The 24,231-nt window shown below is 27.0% G+C and overlaps 3 protein-coding genes across 8 annotated transcripts in view; 2 read left to right on the top strand and 1 right to left on the bottom strand.

Moving 5' to 3' along the window:
• Window positions 1-1,013: 1,013 nt before the first annotated feature.
• Window positions 1,014-4,626, top strand: LOC114123374 (protein Skeletor, isoforms B/C). Its single transcript, XM_027986314.2, has 13 exons — window positions 1,014-1,396; window positions 1,467-1,683; window positions 1,837-1,945; window positions 2,028-2,193; window positions 2,268-2,340; window positions 2,406-2,580; window positions 2,648-2,890; window positions 2,958-3,093; window positions 3,419-3,611; window positions 3,675-3,775; window positions 3,866-4,120; window positions 4,181-4,288; window positions 4,361-4,626. The coding sequence occupies exons 1-13, from the start codon at window positions 1,342-1,344 to the stop codon at window positions 4,555-4,557; spliced, it is 2,028 nt and encodes a 675-aa protein (XP_027842115.2). The 5' UTR covers window positions 1,014-1,341; the 3' UTR covers window positions 4,558-4,626.
• Window positions 4,627-5,152: 526 nt separating this feature from the next.
• LOC114123142 (repetitive organellar protein-like) lies at window positions 5,153-10,518 on the top strand. 3 transcript variants are annotated; one of them, XM_050203328.1, is made up of 9 exons: window positions 5,153-5,480; window positions 5,548-5,704; window positions 5,791-6,003; window positions 6,549-6,935; window positions 8,030-8,213; window positions 8,741-8,916; window positions 9,767-9,902; window positions 9,985-10,130; window positions 10,243-10,518. In XM_050203328.1, the coding sequence occupies exons 1-9, from the start codon at window positions 5,249-5,251 to the stop codon at window positions 10,460-10,462; spliced, it is 1,851 nt and encodes a 616-aa protein (XP_050059285.1). In that variant the 5' UTR covers window positions 5,153-5,248; the 3' UTR covers window positions 10,463-10,518. The 3 variants fall into 3 exon arrangements, with proteins under 3 accessions (XP_050059285.1, XP_050059284.1, XP_050059286.1); XM_050203327.1 differs by having other exon boundaries at window positions 5,545-5,704; XM_050203329.1 differs by lacking the exon at window positions 6,549-6,935 and having other exon boundaries at window positions 5,545-5,704.
• A 2,806-nt stretch (window positions 10,519-13,324) lies between these two features.
• LOC114123378 (rap guanine nucleotide exchange factor 2) overlaps window positions 13,325-24,231 on the bottom strand; it is a 67,926-nt gene continuing 57,019 nt past the window's right edge. For 3 of the 4 annotated variants that reach the window (XM_027986337.2, XM_050203326.1, XM_027986327.2), the window contains 14 exons: window positions 19,005-19,106; window positions 18,173-18,901; window positions 17,626-18,051; window positions 17,402-17,561; window positions 16,715-17,339; window positions 16,399-16,633; window positions 16,230-16,329; window positions 15,928-16,139; window positions 15,543-15,860; window positions 15,247-15,469; window positions 14,886-15,173; window positions 14,687-14,818; window positions 14,403-14,612; window positions 13,325-14,331 (listed from right to left, as the gene is read on the bottom strand). In XM_027986337.2, coding sequence (XP_027842138.2) covers window positions 14,300-14,331; window positions 14,403-14,612; window positions 14,687-14,818; window positions 14,886-15,173; window positions 15,247-15,469; window positions 15,543-15,860; window positions 15,928-16,139; window positions 16,230-16,329; window positions 16,399-16,633; window positions 16,715-17,339; window positions 17,402-17,561; window positions 17,626-18,051; window positions 18,173-18,901; window positions 19,005-19,106 — 3,792 coding nt within the window. In that variant the 3' untranslated portion in view covers window positions 13,325-14,299. Of the gene's footprint in view, window positions 14,332-14,402; window positions 14,613-14,686; window positions 14,829-14,885; window positions 15,174-15,246; window positions 15,470-15,542; window positions 15,861-15,927; window positions 16,140-16,229; window positions 16,330-16,398; window positions 16,634-16,714; window positions 17,340-17,401; window positions 17,562-17,625; window positions 18,052-18,172; window positions 18,902-19,004; window positions 19,107-24,231 lie in introns of all 4 variants that reach the window. The other variant, XR_003592347.2, reaches the window with a different exon arrangement.

Here is a 24,231-nt window from a genome sequence, read left to right as displayed (position 1 = left end):
TACATTTAATCAATAGTAGAATACATTATTGACCTTCATTTCAGGTTATTGTTTAAAATTAATCTAAGACCAAATACTAAAGCAGCACGTCTGTAGTCAGTACGACAGTACCTTTATACTAGCTATATAGTCTATATTCTATTATAGGTACCTATTAGGTAGGTACTAGGTACATTGTACATATTCAATGTCAATTTTTAATTAAAAGCATTTATGATTTTTTTAAATAACACATACAGTGTATGAATACCATTATTGGCATTATTATATAATATATCTTAGATATATCATATATATGTAGTAGTGTAGTACATAGATTATCTATAGCATAACTTGTAGTATTTATGTACACTATAATCGTAGAATAGATATAATATCGGATAAATTAAAATTAAAACACCTTTATTATCTACAGACTACATTTACTTCGATATAGGTTGCTATATTTTAAACACAAAATAATACATATAGATATATTTTGAATTTTTTTTTAAATTGTTACAGTAAAAAGATACATACCTCATCAAGCCCAATATTATATATATTTATAATAGGTGCTATCTATTAAATTTTCATTTATAATTTATATTAATTTTACAGAATTTTAGATTCATACAAGATATGCATTTATCTATAAATTAGAATAATTAGATCATCATTGAATATGATACATTTATTATTAAAGTTTTAAGAATAAGGAATCTATAGTAATATTGGTTAATGATTGTATATTATATGTTATGGTAGGTTGATCGTAATTAAATATAGTCATCGAAAACTAGTGTTCTATGATGTAGTACTAACTGTAATCGGTATAGTCTATAGAGTAAATGAACAGATTATAGTTGGGAAAATAGGCTGTTTTTCATTGGTGGGGAGCGTTTAATAAAAATAATACAATTTTATTGTGCTAAAAGTATAGTCGGGAGATAGTTGAATAATTGGCCACGTTGAATGTTGCACTACATTTTTATTTAAAAATAATGGACAGGTATTACATGCACTATACTGGAACAATATTCACTGTCACTTTCTAATTCTATCAAGATCTCTCTCTTTTTATTATGACTCACTCTGACTCTATAGTAGTATAGTCTACTGACTCTGCTGGGCACTATAGCAGGTACAACAGGTAGTTGCCACTGCCATCGCGCATGACATTCTTGTGAATCTCGGTGATATAATGTAATTTTTACGAAAGACAAATAATTAGGTTAATACGTAATTAAATCATGAACAAAATGTGAAGTCTTTACCACCTTCATGTTCGAATTCTAACTAAAAATAGTTTATGCATTTTAAATATTGTTATTGTGTTATAGTTCATAAGTGAACAAAATAATGTGTTCAGTGTTAATGACCCGTTTGTTACTATGTTCATTTTTTTTACTTGAAAGTAATTGTGGAAACTTAAACGCCTTCTAGAATATAAATAATATTTATTGATATTTTTTTATATTCCACAGGGAACTATGTTATAAGTACCGAGTATAGAGGTAAATCACTAGGAACTCTGAACTCATATCATCATCAAGTAGGTGGTGAAGTGTTTGCTGTTAATGAATATACACTGTTGATATCAGATTTTACTTTTGATGGAAGTGCGACTGACGCATTTTTCTGGGCAGGAGCTTCTAGTAGACCTGGGCCCCAAGGTTTTATTTTAGCTAACGAATATGGACGGTAAGAAAGATAATTTCTTAAATTATCTACCTATATTTATTTATATTATCTGTATAAATCAAATTAACTACTGATGATGTTTACTAAATCATTATTGAAAATGTATTAAAATAAATTATTATGTAGGTAATTTTATTTTTAATATTATTATAGGACTGATGTGCTTAAACGATATTTAGGAAAAGAATTGAAATTAACACTTCCTGATAATAAAAAATTGACTGATATTAATTGGTTTGCTATTTATGATCTTTCAAAAAATGTAAGAATTTCATGTCTCATTTTGACTTGAATAATTATTTTATCAATATTTTTAATTTACAATATTCATATACCTAATTTAGATTGCATTTGGTGATGTTTATGTTCCGGAAGATTTTGAACCACCAGTTAAACAAATAATTGGCGATTTTACTACTAAATCACATGGAGTTTCATCAGGACCAATTGAAATACTAGATTCTAAAACTATCAAGATTCCTATGTTTTCTTATAATGGTGCTGGAAAAGGTAAATATATATAATATATTAAATATTATTTCTTAAAATTAAATTAATTTGAACAATTTTTAAATTATTTATAGATACTTACTTTGTTGTTGGAAATGGACCTCAACCATCAGCTAAAGGACGAAAAATTCCAGATGAATCGGGATAGTGAGTAGATATTTTATGAAATTATTTTATTTTAGATTTATTTTACTGATTTTATTTTATTATAGCTTAGACAATTTAAGAACTTATTTAAATGAGACTATTATACTAGAACTGGTTGGAGATACTACAGTTTTTGACATCGATTGGTTGAGTGTGTATGATATACAATCTAAAGAAAACTTTGGATGGGTTTTAATACCAGATGAACCGAATGTACCACCATCTTTACAAAAAGTTGCTGTAAGTATTATTATAATAAAGTAAGAATTTTCAACAAAATATATTGTTTATATTTCTCCAATTTTAGGATAAAATAGAAAATATTATGCATTGTGTTCAATTACATAAAAAGCTTCAACTAAGTTGGCAAGTATTTGGCCCTCAAATTACAATAAGATTAGCAGGACAAATAGATGAAGATAATTATATGGCATTTGGATTCAGTGGATCTGAAGAAGCACCTCAAATGCTAGGAGCCGATATTGCTATAACATACATTGATGGTTTTAGAGGTCAAGCAATGGATTATAATATAACGGAAAAATCTCCAGTTTGTAGAACTAATTTTTATTTAAATTTATAAAATAATATTTTAATAGCACTGATTTTTAATATAGTGTGTAAAAGTATTGGGACAGTATAAGGGAGTATGCAGAGATACTCTAGTTGGTGGATTAGATGACAATCAAGTACATACTGCAACTAGAGAAAACGGAATCAATGTCATAACATATAGAAGAAACTTGCAATCATGTAAGTCTATTTAATCAATGAATAAACAATAAATATAAAATAATATGTAATAGAAGTTGTGCTAGGGATCAATTTTTTTTATTAATTTGTTTTTGTTTAGCATGTTCGGTTCAACATTTTTTTGTTTAATTTTTGAAATTTTGAATATCCATTATAAACTTTCATCTCTTTTCATTACAGAAACAATTATCATTGACTAGTGGCCCTAGAGGGTATACTATACTTAATGTACATTAATAATATTTTTTTGGTTTGAATTACTAGACTAAAAATTGAAGTTTGTACCTATAGTATTATTAATAAACACTAACGTTTATAATTTTAGATGATGTTGGAGATAAAGAGTTTAAAACTAATACTTTAAATTCAATGATTTGGGCAATTGGTCGTATGAATCATCAAAAAGAACCTAGTGTTCATGATTATTTTCCAAGAAGTGTATTAAAACTTGACCTAGATCCTAAGCCTCCAATTGATACTTGTTACCCATTTACTGTGAATACCGAACCTTTAAAAAAGTACATTTTAATTCATTTAATAAATATTTATTTTTATATTTTTTTAAAATAACTTAATTTTAGAGATGTATGGGATCAATCAAAAATTATTGATTCGAGTTTACGTATGATGACTGCTACTCTAGGTCCATCAGGTGGTAAAAAAGGATTTCAAGGTCTAACCGGTAAGTAATTTAAATTTGATATAATATTTAAACTTGTTGTAAAAAGTTGAATAATTATTGAATAAAATAGTTTTTTTTTTAAATTTATAGGGCTACCTTCACCTGGACTTGCATGGTTTATAAATGGATATTTAATACCTGAAATATGGTTAAAACGTGGTATTACATATGTAATTCATATTTATGGAGGCAATAATCCTCATAGCTCACAGTATTATCATCCATTTATAATAACTGATGAACCAAATGGTGGTTATGATGGTATGACAGAAGTCGCGCAGAAACATACTAGAATATTAGCTGGTGTTCAATATACTTTAAGGAGACAAGCCCGACCTACTTCTGGTATATAGCTGTTAAATAATTTTAATTTTAAATAAATAATAAATATTTTAATATATTTAGCGGGCCCATTATGTTTACGTGAACGAAAGGGATTTGACCGGCGTTTAGATGATAATTTTCTTACATTTAAAGAATTCAATAAATCATTGGATATGAGATGTGAACCAGGTAAGTTTAAATAAATATTTAAGTTTTTTTTTAGGTATTTTCAATAAAAGTAAAAATTATGTTTTGTTTTAGGAGATCCAGCTATATTGGAGTTTAAACCAAATTCTTCCTGGCCAGATATAGTATATTACCATAGTTTTGTTCAAAGTAATATGGGCTGGAAGTTACATATTGTTGACAAATTTAGTACCGGTAGAAATTCAGCTGCTCAAGTACAATTTAATTGGTTCTTAGGAATACTTTTCTACTTAATTTTTACTCGAATGTGATATTTTAGATTTAGATATATTTGTACAGATTACAATAATAAAAAATATAATAATTTATACATAAAAAAAGTTGTTGATACTTATAAAAGTAATATCTATATCTGAAATATTTATTTATCATTACATCAATGAAGTTATTATGCCTTTAAGACTAAAAGAATAGTATAACAAAGTGGCATAATGATTTTAACCTAATAATTATAAACTAAAAGCAGACACGTACACAAAAAAATCTGGGGGAGGTTGACCCCCCCCTCCTCCCCTTGTATACGCGCCCGACTAAAAGTAAAGAAGTACATCGTTAACATGCACTGTAATGAAATAATTATAAAAGAATAATATTTAAATATTAAAACATGAGAAAGTAATACCAGTTAGTATAAAGTAATTATTGTACATATTTGTATACACAAATTACAAATATTCAATATCACTAATACTTGATGGTATTACACAATTGATAAAAAACAATTATTAGTCTATATATAAATTAATAACATACTAAATCTGTATTTCCTCTGTCAAAATTAAAAATTATAATGTTGGTGATTGGTTGCTCATAACAACAATAATTTAATTAAAACAATAAAAATAATATTCGGTTTGTTAATCTATTTATTATAAATACAATAACTTAATTATTAATTATAATTTTTTTCTTAATGTTAATATTGTATATAATATATTTGTAATGACTGCAAATGAGGTTTTTACTGGAAATGAATTGGTACAAAGTATAGAACTAAAAGTAAAGTCTTTAAAGATACTAATATCTGAAATCAGACAGTCTTGTCACAATGATGAATTTGATCCATCAATATGTAATGATATTAATGAGTACTTACAAATTGTACAAACAGATTGTCAGACAATAATGAATGATAATAATAAATTACTATATAATACAACTCAAAATATTTATGGTAATAGATTTTAAGTAACTATAAAAATAATTATAGATAAACATTTTTTTTTTTTAAAACAAAGAAGATAAAAAAATACTTCAGCCAATTCAAATGATTAATAATGAAGATTATTACAAACAAAAAATGCAGAAATTTGAGGTTGAAATCAATTATAAAGTTGATGATGTAATAAAATCAATCGAGTCAACAACAGATACTTTGAATGCATATCATAAAGAAAAGTAAGTTTTTAGGAAAAGTAATTGATATAAATTACTAAAAATCATAGGATGTTACACTTGAACAGAATGTACAAATAATTTATTAGCTTATTACTTGATGAACAAACTAATGACATTTATCAAAAATTAAATTTACAAAAGAATATATTAAATCAAGAAATTGATAAGTTCAATAACACAGATTTTACAGTAAAAAATGCCTTTTGTAAATGGAAAGAAAGTATTATAAAAACAAATGATGAAAATGTCTTGTTGGTTAATGAAGCCCGTAAATTGATATCTAAATATCAACAAAGCATGTACGTGTAACATTTATAATTTATTATGTAATGAAAGTATTTGATAAAGTTTTAAAAATTCATATTTATAGGTTTTAGGTGTCTAGGTGTTAGGTTATAGTATCTATTGTTAATTAGGTATAATATTATATAATAATAATAATAATAAGATAAATTAAATTAGCAGGAGCCAGAGTTACTATTTCTGAACTAATTACTAAAAGTCTTGTGCTACTGTTTATTATTTATTTATTTTTATCATGGTGTATTAATGATTTTTATAATCATTATTTATTACTTATTAGTTATCAGAATACATGTGTATTGTAGACTGTAGTTATTGTTATTATTTATTAAATTTAGGTTTATTGTCTATATTTTATTCAAATTTAACATGTTTTTATAATAATTAATTGGTATACCAAACAACAATACATTATACTTTATAATCATTTTACCAATTAATAACAAATGAGCAATGAAAATTTTAAAAATTATTTCATAAAACTAAATTCCTAGTTATAAATTATTATTCATTATTTGAATTATTTTTTGATAAAATATAGGTTAATGGTAAAGAATAACATTATGAATATAGTTGAGTCAGTGTCAAAAAGTTTATCACTGAGGGCCAAATGTCTGAAATTAGAAATTTATTTAATTTGGGAGGGAAAAACAATTTTAAAAATGTATAAAAGTATTCATAAACTTATTGATGTAAACAAAGAAAAATTTGATTGTTATAATGATCTTCAATTTCAAATGGGAAACATTAATACAGAATTAAATAAAGATTTGGATGATATTAAATGTAAAAGTTCCAAGATTATTAGTGGTATATTTAATCAGATTCAAAAATATAACAGCGTTAAAATAATAGCTGAAGAAAAATGTAGATACTTAAATGAGTTACATAATAAGATTCCTGTTACTGAAGAACTTTTATTAAACAAGTTAAGTTTTTTAAGAGTGACATATTATTATTTTTAATTATTTTATATTATGTATAGGTAATATTGTCGTATAAGTATATAACCTACATACCTATACTATATTATTTATTATAATATTATTTCTTATTTATGCGCTCAAAATTAAATACAAATATCAACTTAGAAATAGGTTATTTTCTTTAACACAGCCAGATTAAAATTAGCACCTTCCTCGTATATTTGATGGCTTTGTGACCAGTCAGAAACATAAATTATTGGCCATTTGTATTGTTATACATAGATAACTACTTAAATATTTATATGTTAAATTATAAGAATTATATATGTACTCGTATATTGTATATCTTAAGGAGATAGCAAGCAAACATTAGTTTGTAACAAGAATTATCCATGAACCATGATTAAATTTATAAAACTATGACATTTCTGAAATTCAACAAGCGATCTACTATAGTATAAATAGGTACCTATCACTTTTTAAATTTCAAATAAATTAAATAAAGTGATAAATTTATCAAATGATAATAATATGGTATAATGGACAAAACGTATCTACATAGGCACAATTTGGGTAGGGGGGCTTGGTGTGCTTGGTACCGCCAAATTGTTTTATGTTAATTTATATTTTAATAGTAACGACAACAAGGATTCATAACTATAAGATTATCATCATGAAAAAAATAAAGGGGCTTCAGCGCTCCCAGTTTTTTCATTGAAATTTCGCCCCTGCGTACCTTACACAGAAATACATAGTATGGTACTTTTAACTAGAAAAAAAACATTATTTTTGCACGATAATAATACTGCTCGCAGACGTATAATCAAATATTTCATTCATAATTTACTAAATTTTACAAATATATTATGCGTTTATAGCAAAATACAAAATTACAAGGTTTGACGCATTTAGTTTTTAGTCTTATATTGAATGCCTTAAAGACTGATTGTTTGCAATTAGAGTCATACTCGAGATTTTACTTAAGAATGAAAAGGGGCGGGTACAATATTTTTCCTAGGCCAAATTTAGCAATTTAATTTAGATGTATTTAGATTAAGATTTTATTTTTATTAATTAAAGTTTATTTTAAAAATAGTTTAGGATATTTAATGAATATTGAAAATCAAATAAAAGAAAACCAGAAAGAAATTTTTATAAAACGTCAAAAAGTTGACGAAGAAAATACTGATATAAAAAAATTAGAAAATCTTTGCGCTGATAAAAATAAAGCTATAATGGATGCTCAAATTGAAATTGAAAAAAAACAATCACAGTTAGAGGTGAGCATATTTTATAAGCTTAACTGTATACAATATATGTATTAAAAATTTAACAATTTAACTCATTTACAATATTAAATACTTCGATTTAAGATGTAAATATGTAATAATTGTTTTTTATATTGTACTATTAAATTATGAAGGATTTAATAATGATCGATTTAAAGGACAGATAACTGTCACAATGGTATAACTATGAATAATATACCTAATATAATATATAAATATAAAATATAATGCACAATTGATTATATTTGTATGCACATAATATATAAACACAGTATAATATCTATAACAGTTTTATCCATGTTTGAAACGTCGAATATTCCATTGCCGAATACTACCTACATTTTGTAATATTTCAAAAGATAGTCCTGGAAATGTGGTTTAGAAAATAGATTTTTATTACTTTATACCTACACTATAAAGTTATAACTTTATTCTTATAAGTTATAAATTATTATACATTAATTATACATATTTAAGTTGTATTTAAACATTAAGTTCTACTTTTAAATTGTTCTTAGAATATTGAATTAAAATACAAAAAAGAATCAAAAGAATTAGAAATTATAAGATTAGAGCAGCAAAAAAAAAAAAACAACTTAAAAATAATGAATTCCATTATGAAGTATCATGATAAAGAAACTAAAGAAAAAATACAATTTTACAATGATAATATCATCCGACCTCTTGAACTTAAGTAATTATTATTTTTAAATTAATGTTAACTGTAGAAGTTCACCTCCAATATTCTTAAAATCTTATCCAGTACTCCAGTTGGTATAAAAACAGAACCTTATTTCGACTTATAAAGACTATATATGTTAATATTATAATATATTAATATATGGTTATGAATCATGACTTCTTATGACTTACAAAGATGTATGAATAGTATTTATTTATGAGTCCTAGACTAATTTAATATTACACTTGGACTTGGATCCAATATAACTTTATTTGGTAGGTTATCATACAACTTATGTATTATAGATTAGTATATTAGGATAGGTATTAGTATTACTATTAGTGTATTACCTACAACCTACTTGGGAATAATTACTACCTATATAACCAATATTTACAAATGCTGATCATATATTATTTTATAGTTAACATGATTTCAATAAAGTATAATATAAGTAGCTCCGAATACATAATATTTCGTCTCGTATTATTTTTACTTATAAGTTATAATATATGATCGATTACCGAATTTAAATAGTCAGATACCTAATAGGAAACATATAATACTGCAGTATTTAAATTATGTATAAAATATAAAAAATTGAAAATAATTCGTAGATCGATACTTCGATTAACTTTTATTTAATAATTGATCAAGATATACATAAAAATATTAAATTATGAATCAAAAAACAGTATTACTAGTATTAGACTATTTAAAAAAGAAACTGGATAATTTATTTGTTTTGAAAATTTAATTTTTTGTTTCTGTGCTTGAAAATGCGAAATTCGCAAATTCTTAGTTTTCTCAAAATTTTCTAATAAGTAAAATAAAATTTACTATTATACATTTTATTATACAGATTAGAAAAATGTATTTCACTCGTCGATCAAGAAAAAAATAAAAATAACAATATAAACATTACTAGTATAATGGAATTGGTCCCGGAGTTTAAGGAAAATATTAAGAATACTAAATCACAAATTGAAAAACTAGATGTAAGTTATCAACGAATTAAACACATTGTAGTACTAAGTTCTAATCAAAATTGTAAATCTAAAATTGTTTAATTCCATTAAGAAAACTTTAAGCGCACAATATGGAACAATGACAAAACTAGAAGAAGATTATAAAGATATTCAATTGAATATTTTACGCCAAACAGAAATATCTTCAATAAAAACAGAAAAGTTCATTGATATTTTTGATGCTATTTTGAACTATAGGTTGGTAATTAGTGTACATTTTTGTTCCTACATAATATGATATAACTTATCGATGTATATAACCATTAAATGTTAAAATAATACTAAATTAATAATTACTATACAAATTTAGGATGAAAATGTTGAATGTTGTTGAAATGAGAGAAAAAAATATAATTTTAGATAGTAAGGTATTTCAAAAACGGTACGAGATTAAGAAAAAAAGAGAAGAATGTTCAAGAAGAGAAAACGGTTTGATGTCACAGTTAGATAAATTAAAACAATTGGTCCGTCAACAAGCGAAATATAATAAACAGTTGTCTCAGCAGTATATTCAGCTGACGAACAAATAAAGTTGTACTTAAATATTTTTATTTATTAAAAAGAAAAAATCAATTTATGTAACAAATAGCAGTGAGCAAATATGTTGTTAAATAAATACAAGACATGGTGGGAGAATTCAGTTAGAGTAACTACTTTAAAGTTCAGACATAACTTAGGCTATGATTTTAATTTTTTTTTTATGTAATTACATAGAGAGGAGATTAAGTGTCTATTTTTTTTTTTATACAACGAGGAGGATTGTTTTGTAGGTAATATATTAGAGGTATGATAGAAAATAATAGGGATTGCGACGATTGAGTGATAATTATAACAATTTAAAATTTTTTTTCTTACCTTCAAATTTGCAAAATGTCAGTTATTTTTTCAATATCATTATCAGTTACCAGTAGGCTACCAATGATGATCTCATGTTATAAAATCAAAATATTGGACCGCACGGTCTAAGACTTTATACCTTATACCACGAACCAGTGCTTACAATTCTTGCATGATTAGCTAAAAATGACGTATCACCTCTAGAGCGAGATATATTATAATTTATAATAATAGGTATTAACTACTAATGTACCTAATATAATGTCTTATAGTGCCTATGCCATATTTTTTTTAAATAACATTTTTCGTATTTCATTCCAGTCTCAGCTTGCTGGAGGGCCCCCTTGGTATAAGAGAGCCTGTGGCACTTGCCCATACCTCGATCATCAGGTTTTTACGGCACTAATATCAACTTGCACTTACCTAAATGTCTAATATAATATATTACAATGTGAATAAAAAATAAAATTAATAAACACACGGACATGGGTCACTATACACAATTTTATAGTTACAGAACTTTTAAATAGAAAAAAATATCAAATGCTTATATTTACGTGTCGATTTTAATTGTGAATGTGAATTTTGATAATTATGTTTTTTTTACAAATTTGGAAATCATTATTATTGCATGCAAATATATAACAGTAGTAAGGCCAACATTGTTTGTTATTACTTACCAAGTATATTATATCGTATTTTCATATTGTATTTTAAAGTTAATCATTGTTATTTTTTATGTTATTTTGCTTTCTGCTTAATAAACAATATCGTTTATTGCAGATTTCATAACAATTGGAGAATAATATTATTCATTAAAATAAATTATAATTTATACATAATTTTAGGACGGTAAAACATCTGCACTGACGCCATAGTTAGAATTCAGAGTGCATGTTATTATACATATTTTGTCTTGTCGTTTCATAATGAATGATCAAATATTTTTTTTGTTAGCGTATCTAACATTTTATTTTAATGATATTTTTAATTTTTAGTTTAATTAGGTATATTTCAAATTGTTTGTATCAAGCTTTAATAATATTTAAAATTTCAATTTCAGGTTACTATAAAAATAAGTTTAAAATACTTTATATTTATACCTGCTGTATTCGTTTGTTCATTAGTTACTTGTACATCGTTACGGTTGCTTGTAAATAAATACATACTAGCCAATATAATAAAAAAAAAATTAAAATATGAGTATTTAATAAATAAAAATTTTATAAAATAGGTGCCAAAATATAAAGGTTACCAAATTCTTTAAAAATTGTAAATGAAATTATCTATAGACTATAGTTTATTTTGTAGTATTAAAATACGAATAAAAGGTCGAAATATAACACGCTCGCAGTGTGTTTTTTCAAAGCAGTAAATTATAATTATAACATTTTTAAGATCTAAGAACACTACAGTTGTTCAACATTTTTTGAGTTTACGAGAATGTGTACATAATAATAGGTATGTACGAATCATGCTAGCGCTCTTATACTTTGTTGGGCGGCGTGACGTATATGCAATGTAGGTGCATTACTGTAAACATAAATGAACAATGTTTAGTTTAGTTTTTGTTTGAAAAATCGTATATTATATCGACATATTAATCATGATATTATAATAAATTAACTTTTTACGACCTTGAGGTTTATACACACATATGAGGTCTTAGACGAACATTTAATTAACTTATATTTACCTTGATTATCCCGAAATCTATGAATATATTTATTTATAACAGTGGTTTTTGTAGGTAAATAATAGTGAATGAGTATTAGTTTTTTCATCTCAAAATAGCAGTGTTGGAGTGGAGGGAATTAACATCATGATCCATTTTCTCCATGTCAATCATCTCATGGTAAATGTTTTTGTTTAAAACATATTTTGTGTGAAGCTTTTTAAGTAATTATTTATTGAACTCTTTTCATATTTCTGTTAATAATATTTTGACTAATGATAAAGATTTAATAGTTGAATGTTCTATCTTTACAGATTGTAAATCATGCACAGATTAAAATTCTAACAAGAATTCTTCAAAAGTAGTACATAACAACTTACATCTGCCATTCTTATTTGATTTGACATTTAAAAAATGAATCACTTTATAATACTTCTCCATATTAAATATGCAACTATGTATTTTTTATAATGCTTAGCAGTGGTATAGTCAGGATTTTTCTTCGGGGAAGGCTATCAATTTTTTCACAGCAGTGATTTACCTAGGTTCTTCCATGAATGTAACATGCAGATGCCAAAGTATTATTATTTATTAATATATAACAAATAAAAAAAGCTATGACAATTTAAAATCAGTAAAATACAATTTAAGATTTTTGTAGCATTTTCATAGACCATTAAAATAATTTTTCAATTTTCTTAAAATATCGGGGAGGGCTGCAGCCTTCTCAGCCCCTCTCCTGATACTTAGTAAATAAACTTTATTGTACCAGATAATTTGAATCTTAAATTGATATTTATGATCATTTACTTAAAAAAAAAAATTTTTTACCAGTAATAAAATAAAATATTTGGGAAATTTAAAATAAATTCTGTAAAAATTCCTTAGTTTTAATGGTTTTTTTTTATTGCCTTGCAGAGTATGACTACTAGATCAAGTTGATGTATTAAATGTGTACAGGATTTAGATGTAGAAACCAGTGATTGTAGTAATAATTATGATTTGGCATAGTTTTGTTTATGTTTCAACATATACATATAGCTTAATGTCATGGTAAAAAGTAAATAAAAATATAATTTAAAAAAACACGATAATCTTTACGAATAATATACACATACTCAGTCAGTAGCAACAATACATAAATTAAAATTCAAAGTTAGATATACAATATAAAATTTAGGAATAAAATTTAAAAACAAATGAAAAAAAATAATGTATAAATCATAACACAAAATCAATAATCTAATAAATGAAGATTACATAATGTGATTGGCTTAGATGAATTGATTAAACCAGTTAACTTATAATTGCATAAAAAATAATAATACTTTTTTGACCAAAATAATCGACTCCTTAGTTATTATATTATTATGTAAATAATAGGTATCTCTTAAATTAAATGTACTCTATTCTTACATCAAAAGATAAGTTTACACTATATAGATATTCTATAATAATGATTGAAATTTGTATTTTGGTCGGTAAAATTAAATAACAAAATAAAAAACACGTTATAGTAATTACATATATAGTGATACATATTATATATATATATATACATAAAAAAATAAAATAAAATGATAACTAGATCAGTAATTATTTTGTTATTCTGTGGAATTAAAATTGAAAAATTGGTAGAAAAAGATAAAAAGAAAATTAGGTACTAAGTGTTTTGGAAGAACCTTAAAAATTTTTTTAACATTATACTGTTACATTGGATGCACCTTAATATATAAAATACATTCAAATTTTTGTACTTATAAATTAATGGAAATAATTGTTTTAAATTTTTACAAGCTTTTGTTTTGATATGTTCATGGCCATTTTTTTTTTTACATCATAGGCGGTTGACTAGTCATACAGCAGACACCTGTGCATCTTCATCATCTAAACAATTATTCAACAAAAACTAATAAAAAAAAAAATCAACAAAAGGAAATAAATTTATTCATATTTACCATCATCATCATCACCATCATCTCGTAGATAGTATGTTGATGTGACACCTTCATGTGAATGTGCTCTACCTAAACGGTGCATCCTTGCTGCCATTTGGGCAACACTCGTGTTATAAGCTGGTGGTGGTCTTGTCCGCACACAGTTGGTCGATGATCCCATCATCTGCATGTTTGACGAATAAATAGGACGGTTTCCAATCTGATAGCTCGCTAATAATTATAAAAATAATTTTCTTAAGTAAAATAGTTAAAACGAAATAAATTAACATGTTAAAAATTAGTACCTGGAGGTTGTAGTACTGAATGTCTCCTCAAGTGGAGAGGTGGTGGAGGTGATGCTCCCGGAGGCATGCAAACATCTGTTGATCCGCTCGTTTGTGTCGAGTGTCCTGAATCGCTGGATGTCACTGAACCCGCTAGGACAAACTTTAAATGAGTATACACTTGTGTACTAATTTTAATAGGTTATATAAATTAACTTACTAGATGTCACAGTTTTTCTTAATGACAGGTTTGATAAACTAGTAACACTACTGCTTTCAGCATTTAAATCAACAGATGATAAGAGTAAAGGTGGTGGTGGGTTTAAAGGGGTAGTATCTGAATGGGAACGTTCATGAGACGTTGCTGGAACACTAGGTGGTTGGTGGACGTTGCGGCGAGTTGGTGGACCAGGAGAAGGTGCCATATGATACCTGGGTTGATGTAGTCTAGTTTTGCTTGGCTCACTCAAAGACAATAACTTTTTTACAGCTTGTGGTGAAGCAGAACCTAATAATAATATTCGGATACAAAAATATAAATAAACAAGAGTATAATCAAAAATAATAATTATAATAATTACCAAATTTAGGACCAGTATTTTTCAGTCCTTCACTAGCACTACTAGCACTACTAGCAGTTGAAAGTGTAGGTGATGGATGTCGTTTTCTTATTGGTCCAGATCCCATTATAGATCCACCAGTACTAGAACCTTCGCAACTCATTGATAGTTCGTGCAATTTTTCTTCATCAGTGAGTACTTTCATTTTTGCCAAATAAGCTTTAACTCTTCTTACCATTTGGGCCTGCAATAATTTTAAAAGAAAAATGTTAAGTTTTGAACAGAAAAAATTTTTTTTATTATATTAATATACATACTTCTTCAAACATCTTTTTGGGGTTTGGGGCAGCAGTTGACTTTTTTCTTCTTTTAAAAGTGGCAGCACCTCCCTGATGAGCACTTCCACTTACACCTGTAGTAAGTTGATTCAAAGCTACCATTGCATTAGATGTAGGTTGTCCACCAAGTTCTAACATTGTAAGTAAGTCATAAGGTGATGAGCACATGTTTGTTAGATTTCTAACTTCTTTGGCAATCATTCTTAACTTTTCAAAATTAATCAAACTTTCTACATGTGTATCATTTCCAAGATGAATAAATGTTAGATCTTTCTTAACTACTGGATAAAACGGAATCTAAACAAATTTAAAAATTAGCACCTTTATAAAAAGTTGTTCATACTTAAAATCAGATAAAACTTACAATTGGAGGTTGAGATTGTTCGTTGCTGACTAGTTGACGATATTTACTCATGTTTCGAGAAGGATCCATTAAATCTTGAAGATCACTAAATAATCTTTGATATTTTGTGGGTAGTTTTTCCCATGATTGGCGTAAACGGCTAACAGCTCCATGACCAAGTCCAGAAATTATGGCAAACATAGAATTAAAATTTTTACATTCCTTACATTGACCTGAATAAATAAAATTGCATATTCAATAAATAAAAATTAAATGAGAAGAAATAATTAAATATTTTATTTAATCTATTTTTTTTAACGTACGTGCAACTTTTATAAATTGTTTGATCATTTTTGACCGTCTAATAAGGTTGTGTTCAGAGCAAATTTCTGTTACAACCCAAAACATTTCTGTATTCACCAACTAAAAAGTTTTAAAATTTAATAAAATATGTTTAAATAAAATTTACATAAAAAAAAAAAACCATCATACTTCAGCAAATTTAGATAGCATTGGTGTTCCATAACGACTGTCTAATTGAAATAAGTCATCAACATATTCAGTCGCTTCAATTTGCCTGAATATAGAAAAGTCTTGTAGTGTTAGTTGTACTGCCACTTCAACAGCATTCAATTGTAAAAAATGTACATGACTTTCCCTTATTAAATCAGCTGCAAGTTCATCTCCAACTAATGTTTCAGTATTACTAACATTTTTTAGGTAATATCTAGAAAAACAAATGAATAACAATTAAAATTAAATTAAAAAAAAAATAATAATAAAATACAAGTTTGGGTTTGTAACTGACCTACTACTAAGCCCAATTCGTTCTGCTAAATTTTGTAGTTGGTCTGGTAGCCTTCTCTGTTTAATTATACCTCCTTCTGACACTGAGACTTCACATAACGAATAAAGTGAACTTGGTTCAGTGCTCCCAAATTCTTGTAATGCAAGCATGACTACTTCATGAGCTGTAGTTTCTTTATGCACCAATAGATATTTGCAAGTCTGATCAGGTTTATAAACTTTTAATACGTGTTCTGGATAATCTGCTGCTACCCTTGTATCGTCCAGATATGATATTGAGGTTAAGTCCGGGTGGCTATGTGACTGTTTAAAATTTGAGCTGGAGTCAGATTTAGCCGACACGGAACTATCATCACACACGTCGCCAATAATATTTTTTGGTAAAATATTCATTTTCATCAGAGCCCGCTGAAGACGTTTCTTAGGGCCGAGAGTCATAAAACCTCCGCCACTTGATGTGTTGGATGCGTTTGTTTTAATGGGTTGCTGGATAGGAGGAGGAAGATGAGCAGTAAGTAACGGCCGTGCTCGCGGATCGTCTTGAAGACGAGCGATTTCTACAGATGGTTTTTGTCGACCTCTTGGTCGGGGTGAGTTTTCGGGAGTTGCAAGCATTTCCTTGAACACTGTTAAATTGTATACAATTATTAAAAAAACAATTTATTATAAAATTAGTTAAAAGATTTACCTAAAAGATTTGACTTGACAGTAATACTCAAATGCGTAGTTCCTCGAAGGATTTCTAAAGCACGCGTATGTTTTACATGTTCAAAGCTTTGTCCGTTAACTTCTAAAATTTGGTCACCTCGTTTTAGACCAACCTCTTCGGCTTTCGATTTTTTATCGACCTATAATTATCAAAATACAAGATTAAATTATGACCGTATAATAAATCTTGAAGAAAATACATACTTTTGAAATAAATATTCCGAATCCTCTTTCATATCCTCCTAAAATGGAAAAATGTAGCACCTGATCCCTGGACGGTCTGGCTAGAGTAACGCATCTAGTTCTCGCCTTTGCAGCACAAGCAATGTTTAACAATCTCAATTGTCCACCCATTTTATTTTCTTCCAGGCACGCTTCAAACTTTTCTACAAAGTCCATCATTACTGGATCCATTTCGAAATCGGTGAAGTGGTTGTTGACCCATAGTAGCACCACTCTGGTAACGCGATCCCTCGCAGATGGTTCATTAAACCAGTTCAGCAATTGGTTGGCAACTTCCATTGAATTTTTAATGAAAGTCCGGTGCGTTAAAAGAAAATCTTCTACATAAGTTGGATCTATAACCGAATTCTCTTCGATCAGTTGAAGCATCAGTCTCTCCGGTGTTCCCTACAATCAGAATGCACATGAGTAAAATAACGATAGTAATGCGATAAACAAAATGATGATGATTGAAAACAATAATAACGTATGTTATCATACATACATGACAATGACGCGTTGAACTTACCCTAATGACTACGTGACCCCGTCGTCCGGCTTCCAGCGTACCCCTTTGTTCGGTGACCATGACCAATTTTCCTCCGTCGTCTTCATGTCTTTTGGTGTTCTCCTCGCCCTGATGGAGTATTCTGTAATAGTCTGTCTGCGTGATGCAAACGAACTGACAATCGTCGCACTTTGTTCTCATCACGCCTCGATGGTACAGCCGTTCCATTGTAGGTACTATGCCGAAGCTGTCACCCATATGTAGCTGATCAGGAACACCATCAGCATGCTCGACCTCGACGTGCCCATTGATCAGCACGCTCCAAGAGTCCAGCTCCTCGCCATCGTTCATTACCACAGTGCCGGCCTTCTCAACGACTGCAAACACCATGACGCTACACAGTGCCCGTCGCACGGCCAACGTCATGTTGGTAAACGCCTTCAAGTGCTGGGTGAACTCGAGCAGCACCTCGACGTCGTCCTCGGCCCGCTCCGAGGGGTCCTTCTCCAGGCATTCCCGGACAGTGTCCCGGACGGTCAGACTCTCACTGCTATCGCCTAGGTCGTCTTCATCCGAGTCGACGATAGACTCGACAAGCCCGGACAAGTCAACCTCGTCCGCCTCCACGGAAACGCTCCCCGAATGCACGCTGGTCATGGTGTCGCTGCCCGAATACGCCGAACTGGTATCCGAGCTATGCGAGCTCCGATTGCTTTTTTGGTACAGTTCAGGCCGGATCGCAGCAATGTACTATATTACCATATGACACAAAATACGACCACCATTTAATAACAAGATGTTTTTCCATTTTGTTTTTAGTAATATATCTAATAATAATATTTTTGACACTTACGCTGTCGTCGAATACGAGGTTGATCGCCCCACCACGTTCCATGCCGGTGTGCCGGGGAATATTCAACGAGCGCAGACCGCTTTGAGAGTCCGCATAATCCATCTGAAATCATTAATATGTATACGTTATATTATTTCGGCATGGAAGTATGGAACATACTAAAAAATTGAAATATAAATTTACAGTGTTGGATACAATAAGAACTATCAGATTACAATATATAAGTATGATAAATTAAATAGCGTCCTGCGAGAAAATAGTAAAAGATGAATATAACATAAAATATGATTTAAAATTTAATATATAGATTATTAATATCAAATAATAGCTCGGGCACTTGGTAATAATAAATTTTTTTTAATTTGATTAAACGATCGATTTTGTAACTTCGTTTTACAAAAAAAAAAAAATATATTATTCTTAAAGAGTGTTTATAGTTATAAACAAAATCTATACGTAGGTTTGATTTTTTTTCTTAAAAAAAAATCCAATAACATTATCAGACAATAGACTGTAATAAATATTCATGTCTGATTTAAAAAAGGTTTTGAAGTTCCCATAAAAATATTTAAATTTATGTCAACGTCGATGAATAGTTTAAAAATATATTTCGTGGAATTAATATAATTAAATGTGAATTAATTATTACTGATTGAAATATAAAATTCTTAAAATAGAATAACATTGAGATTTCAATGTAATGTAATGATATAGTATTATAGTCTATAGGAACACTTGTAAATAATAATCTTCTTAAAAAGTAATATTTTATAAATAATGTTTTTTTTTTATATATTTCCAGGCGTGAGTTATAGTACATTATAATATGTTTGTTCTGTTTTAGTAGGTAACGAAAAAACTTTTAAGCATATTATTGTTTTCGTCGCATTAACATTATAACATGTAGTTGAATAATATGAAAAATTTCGAAATATAAAATAAAATAAAATAAAATGAGGCACAACCGGTTCAACAAGGACAAAGATATTCTAGCGTATAATTCGTATAAATACGGCCACCCATATCCGTTGTTTGCATGAATCTACTTTAACGCCCAGTATTTTATAAATGTGTAGATTTTTCAATTAGCCAGTTAGTTGTAGTATGCAATTACACAACATTTTACTTCCAAATACATTTACCCTTTACAGAGGTATTGGAAGCTATAAATATAATATTATAAACTATTAATAGTGAATATTTTATTTTAAATTAACCAAAACAAGATATTTTATTAAAACCACGTTTGTACAACACCGTTTATTTAATTAACTTTACGACCCTTAAATTTCTGGACGAAAAAAGAAAGAAATTATGGACACAGTGTAAAAATTTAGACCGTCTAATAATTGTCTGTTCAGAGTTCTTTAAAAAAAATATGTAAAATTGAGTATTGACACGCAACTTTAAACAACAATTAAATAGATAATCTCAAAAACACCCAGATGCATAGCATAGTTACGAGTCTATTATATGTATTATAATTTACATTATTTTAATATAGTTTTAAGTTATAAAGAATCTTTATGATAAAGTACAATGCTTATATTTTTTCAAGTAAAAATATGCTGTTACATACACTTCAAAAAGGTAAGGAAAAATAAGGAAGTATAATAATCATAAAAAAATAATACGAAACAAGTAAATATAATTTTCTATTAACCTTCAATCGTAAATGAATATCTATTTATTAACTCGACCCCATTTGACCCGAATTCTATGCCATAATATTTTTCCGGTACATAAAAACCAATGAGATAAAACAGGATTACTACTCCAGTGTGAAAATAAAAAAATAAATGGAAATCTTTGCAACGAAATGAATTTAAAATGTATAACAATAGCAGTTTACGAATGTTTATATTATAATATAATGAGTAATGGTTAATATTTAATAAGATACAATACATCGATAGTTAAAATGTTGAATAAATTTATTTCTACATATTGTAAATAGATACTGTACAAGAGAGTTTTAATTTTTTGAATTACGTAGTTAAGTACACATGTATAGTAAGACTGATGCATAGTTCAATAGTTGAATATGGTTTTATATATATTTAAAAACGTCACTTAAGCTGCAGTGTAAAATTTAATTATTCTAATAAGAGTATAATAATTAAAGAGGAATATAATACTATAATAGTATAATATATATTAGTCAGTTCCGCCCTACACAATATTATACACTATATACATATTGCTCACGTAGGTGTAAATGCTAAGGGATAATTATTTACGCTCCTTGTGTTCCAGCCCGCGCACGACTTTGCTAACTACCTACGTGGTAGTACTGAAATACTGCATTTCGTTTTAAAATAAATAATTTAACATTTTATTTTTTAAAACAATAGTTTAAATGAATAATAATTATTAAAAAAAAAAAAAAAGAAGAATAATTGTTTAGTTTCTTTATACCAAAAAGAAAAAATCGAATATATATTATGTAGGTATATAATAAGTAAAAGAAAAAAATCGTTACAATTCTTAACAGTCTGTAATAAATTAAAAAATCAATGTTAATAGAAAATAAAACAACTGGAGGAAAACCGTTAGAAAATAATTAGCTAACTTAAAAAAAAATGTTTTTACATAACATACAACAGTACACCAATTGTAATATATTTTGAATTTCTTAATAAAACTGAGCATTCAGATATTATTTTTATTGTTTTATCAACCTTGTAATACCTATTTAGATAATAAAAGTTATTTTAGATAGTATTCATTTATTCAATTAAAGTAGTAACAAGAGTAGGAAATATCTATCTATATTCTCAGTTTAAAATAATTAGACGATCATTATGTTCATTACCAATGTTTTATAAATATGATTCATTTATTATAATATGTTAGTCGTTTGGTGTTAAGAGTCGTGACTCGTGTTGACGAATTATGATGGAAACTATTACTATTATAAATACACATTATACCGTATAAAGTTATAAGTTATAACCAACATCATGAATCAGAAAAAAATCATATATATATGTCGTATATTATGTGGAATGTATATACATTGTACACCGCGGTGATTCATAAATTATGTGCTTCCAAATTTTTTTTCTTTAAAATTCATCAAATTCTGATTTTTTGAATTCTTGAAATTTTTTGTAAGTACACTAAGAGTATAAGTGATGATATAAACTTTTTTTCGAACATTTTGATGTATACCTATACCAAATACAAAATTCAAACAAGTAGTTTCTCATTACCTAATTAAAATGTTTATGCTAAGTAGTAAGTAATAGGTAGTTCTTAAAAATTGTTTACAAATATTAAAATGCAAATGCTCGTAGATATAAATATTATTTTCTATGAATTTTAATTCATCATAACCTCTATCTCTTTTTTGTATAGTTCTTTCGTTCACAAAATTAAATAATTAAAAAAATACTTGTTCAAATTTGTTTTAATTTAGATAAACACGTCAATATTTTTATTCAAATTATCTACTAAATAATTTACAATTAAAAATAATGGGGAAAAGATTTGTATTTCCACATACAAATCTTAAGTAACAAAAAATCTTAAAAATCTGAAATTATGGTCTGTATAGTATATATTATGTGTATTTGAAAACATCAGACGAATAAAGGATTTACAAAAAAAAATTGTGGTTATCATGATCGGTGAATCACCCTGTATATACAATATTTTGTTTGTATTATTGATCTAGTGTGTTATCTATAATGAAATTATACTTGAATAGTTAGATTTTCGTTTTATGATGCTAAAATGGTAAAATTAGTTGTTTCAATTTGAGCAATTAGAAAATATACGAGTATTAAAATTTATTAACGATGATTGATGATGTTTATAGCGCTAGTAGCACTAAGACATATATGAACAATAATAATTATAATAATACACAAACATAGATATATATGAAAATTGATATTAGTTTCTTCCTTTCAATCTTTAAAATCAACTCAAGTTATTCGGAATTAAAAGAAAACATTTTCATCGTTTATAATAAATAAAACGTTTTGATTAGTAAAGTTGACATTTATATCTAGTAACGTCTAATAAAAGCTGAAGTAAATTCGCTTTAATACTGATTTGCATTGTTCATGGGATTAATAAAATGGAATTTTTATTTTATTTATTTCAAAAATACTTGATTAAGACAAATCGTTTTTTTTTTTTTTTTTAGACAAGTAATAAAACCATAAATGTAATATTATTTTATTAAATTAACTACACAAGTTACAGGAATGTGGAAATGGATACTATACTTAAGTTTAATACTTAATCAAATTAAATAACTGAATTTTTATAAATAAGTCTAAATAACCAAAATGTTTTATAATAATATATATAAAATAACATAAATTTAATACTAATTATTATATGATAACATTATATAATTATCACAACCAGACTTGAAATGTATAAATTTAAAACAATTAAGAAAATATCAAATTTTAAGTTAAGATAATTAGACATAATAACAAAAAATAGTAAGTTTATACAAAATTTAAGTGTTTGTAAAAATTGTCATTGCTATTTTCCTGCGAAAATTTTAATTATGTAATGACACGATTTGAAAATTATAATAATATGGTACTATTTTGTAAACGTTGGTATATATCTGGATGATAAAAATGGTTAATTCAAAATAAATTGACAAATAAGTCTTTACCAAACTTAACATTTGTTGTAAAATTCTAAAAAAGGTCCAAATCAATAAATTATAATATTACTTATTTTTAATTTTGTGAAATATTATAGTATATAACATATTACATTGTTAATTATATAATATACGCATATAATATTGTATAAATTATGTTCTTAGTGAAATAAATTGTATTATTATTATATATTAATTATTTATTTTAACGTGTACATTTTTAATCAAAAAAGTATTACTATATTATGTGCTAGGAAAATTTCTACAACGACGTGCTATAAAACGTATATAATACTATGTTACATACTCGGAATTTATTAATACCTACTCTTAAATTTCGTATTCTAATGGCGGAGGAAAATGCATAGTATTGCACATAAAAACGATGTTTAATTCATAAACGATATCGAACGACCTATATATTATTCTCTGAACATGGAACGACAATACGCGTTTGTATAGGTACATCATGTATATACGTTCAAGAGTCATTGAAGGAAAAAGAATCCCTCACACAGTTGTATTTAGTTGAATATATTTTCCACGGCGGTGACGGCTGTCTTATAATAATACACAGGCATTTTCGACGAT

This window comes from Aphis gossypii, chromosome 3 (genome assembly GCF_020184175.1).
Source record: "Aphis gossypii isolate Hap1 chromosome 3, ASM2018417v2, whole genome shotgun sequence".
NCBI lineage: Eukaryota > Metazoa > Arthropoda > Insecta > Hemiptera > Aphididae > Aphis > Aphis gossypii.
Note: the sequence above shows the minus strand (reverse complement) of the source record. Positions and strands in the feature narration are given on the sequence as shown.

Bases quoted from the DNA above. Each gene is read 5' to 3' on its own strand.
- LOC114123374 (XM_027986314.2), top strand. From the start codon at position 1,342: ATGTGTTCAGTGTTAATGACCCGTTTGTTACTATGTTCATTTTTTTTA. The intron at 1,397-1,466 runs GTAATTGTGGAA...TATATTCCACAG, and splicing joins TTCATTTTTTTTACTTGAAA to GGAACTATGTTATAAGTACC. The intron at 2,194-2,267 runs GTAAATATATAT...AATTATTTATAG, and splicing joins TTATAATGGTGCTGGAAAAG to ATACTTACTTTGTTGTTGGA.
- LOC114123142 (XM_050203327.1), top strand. From the start codon at position 5,249: ATGACTGCAAATGAGGTTTTTACTGGAAATGAATTGGTACAAAGTATA. The intron at 5,705-5,790 runs GTAAGTTTTTAG...ATAATTTATTAG, and splicing joins AATGCATATCATAAAGAAAA to CTTATTACTTGATGAACAAA. The intron at 8,214-8,740 runs GTGAGCATATTT...AATTGTTCTTAG, and splicing joins AAAAACAATCACAGTTAGAG to AATATTGAATTAAAATACAA.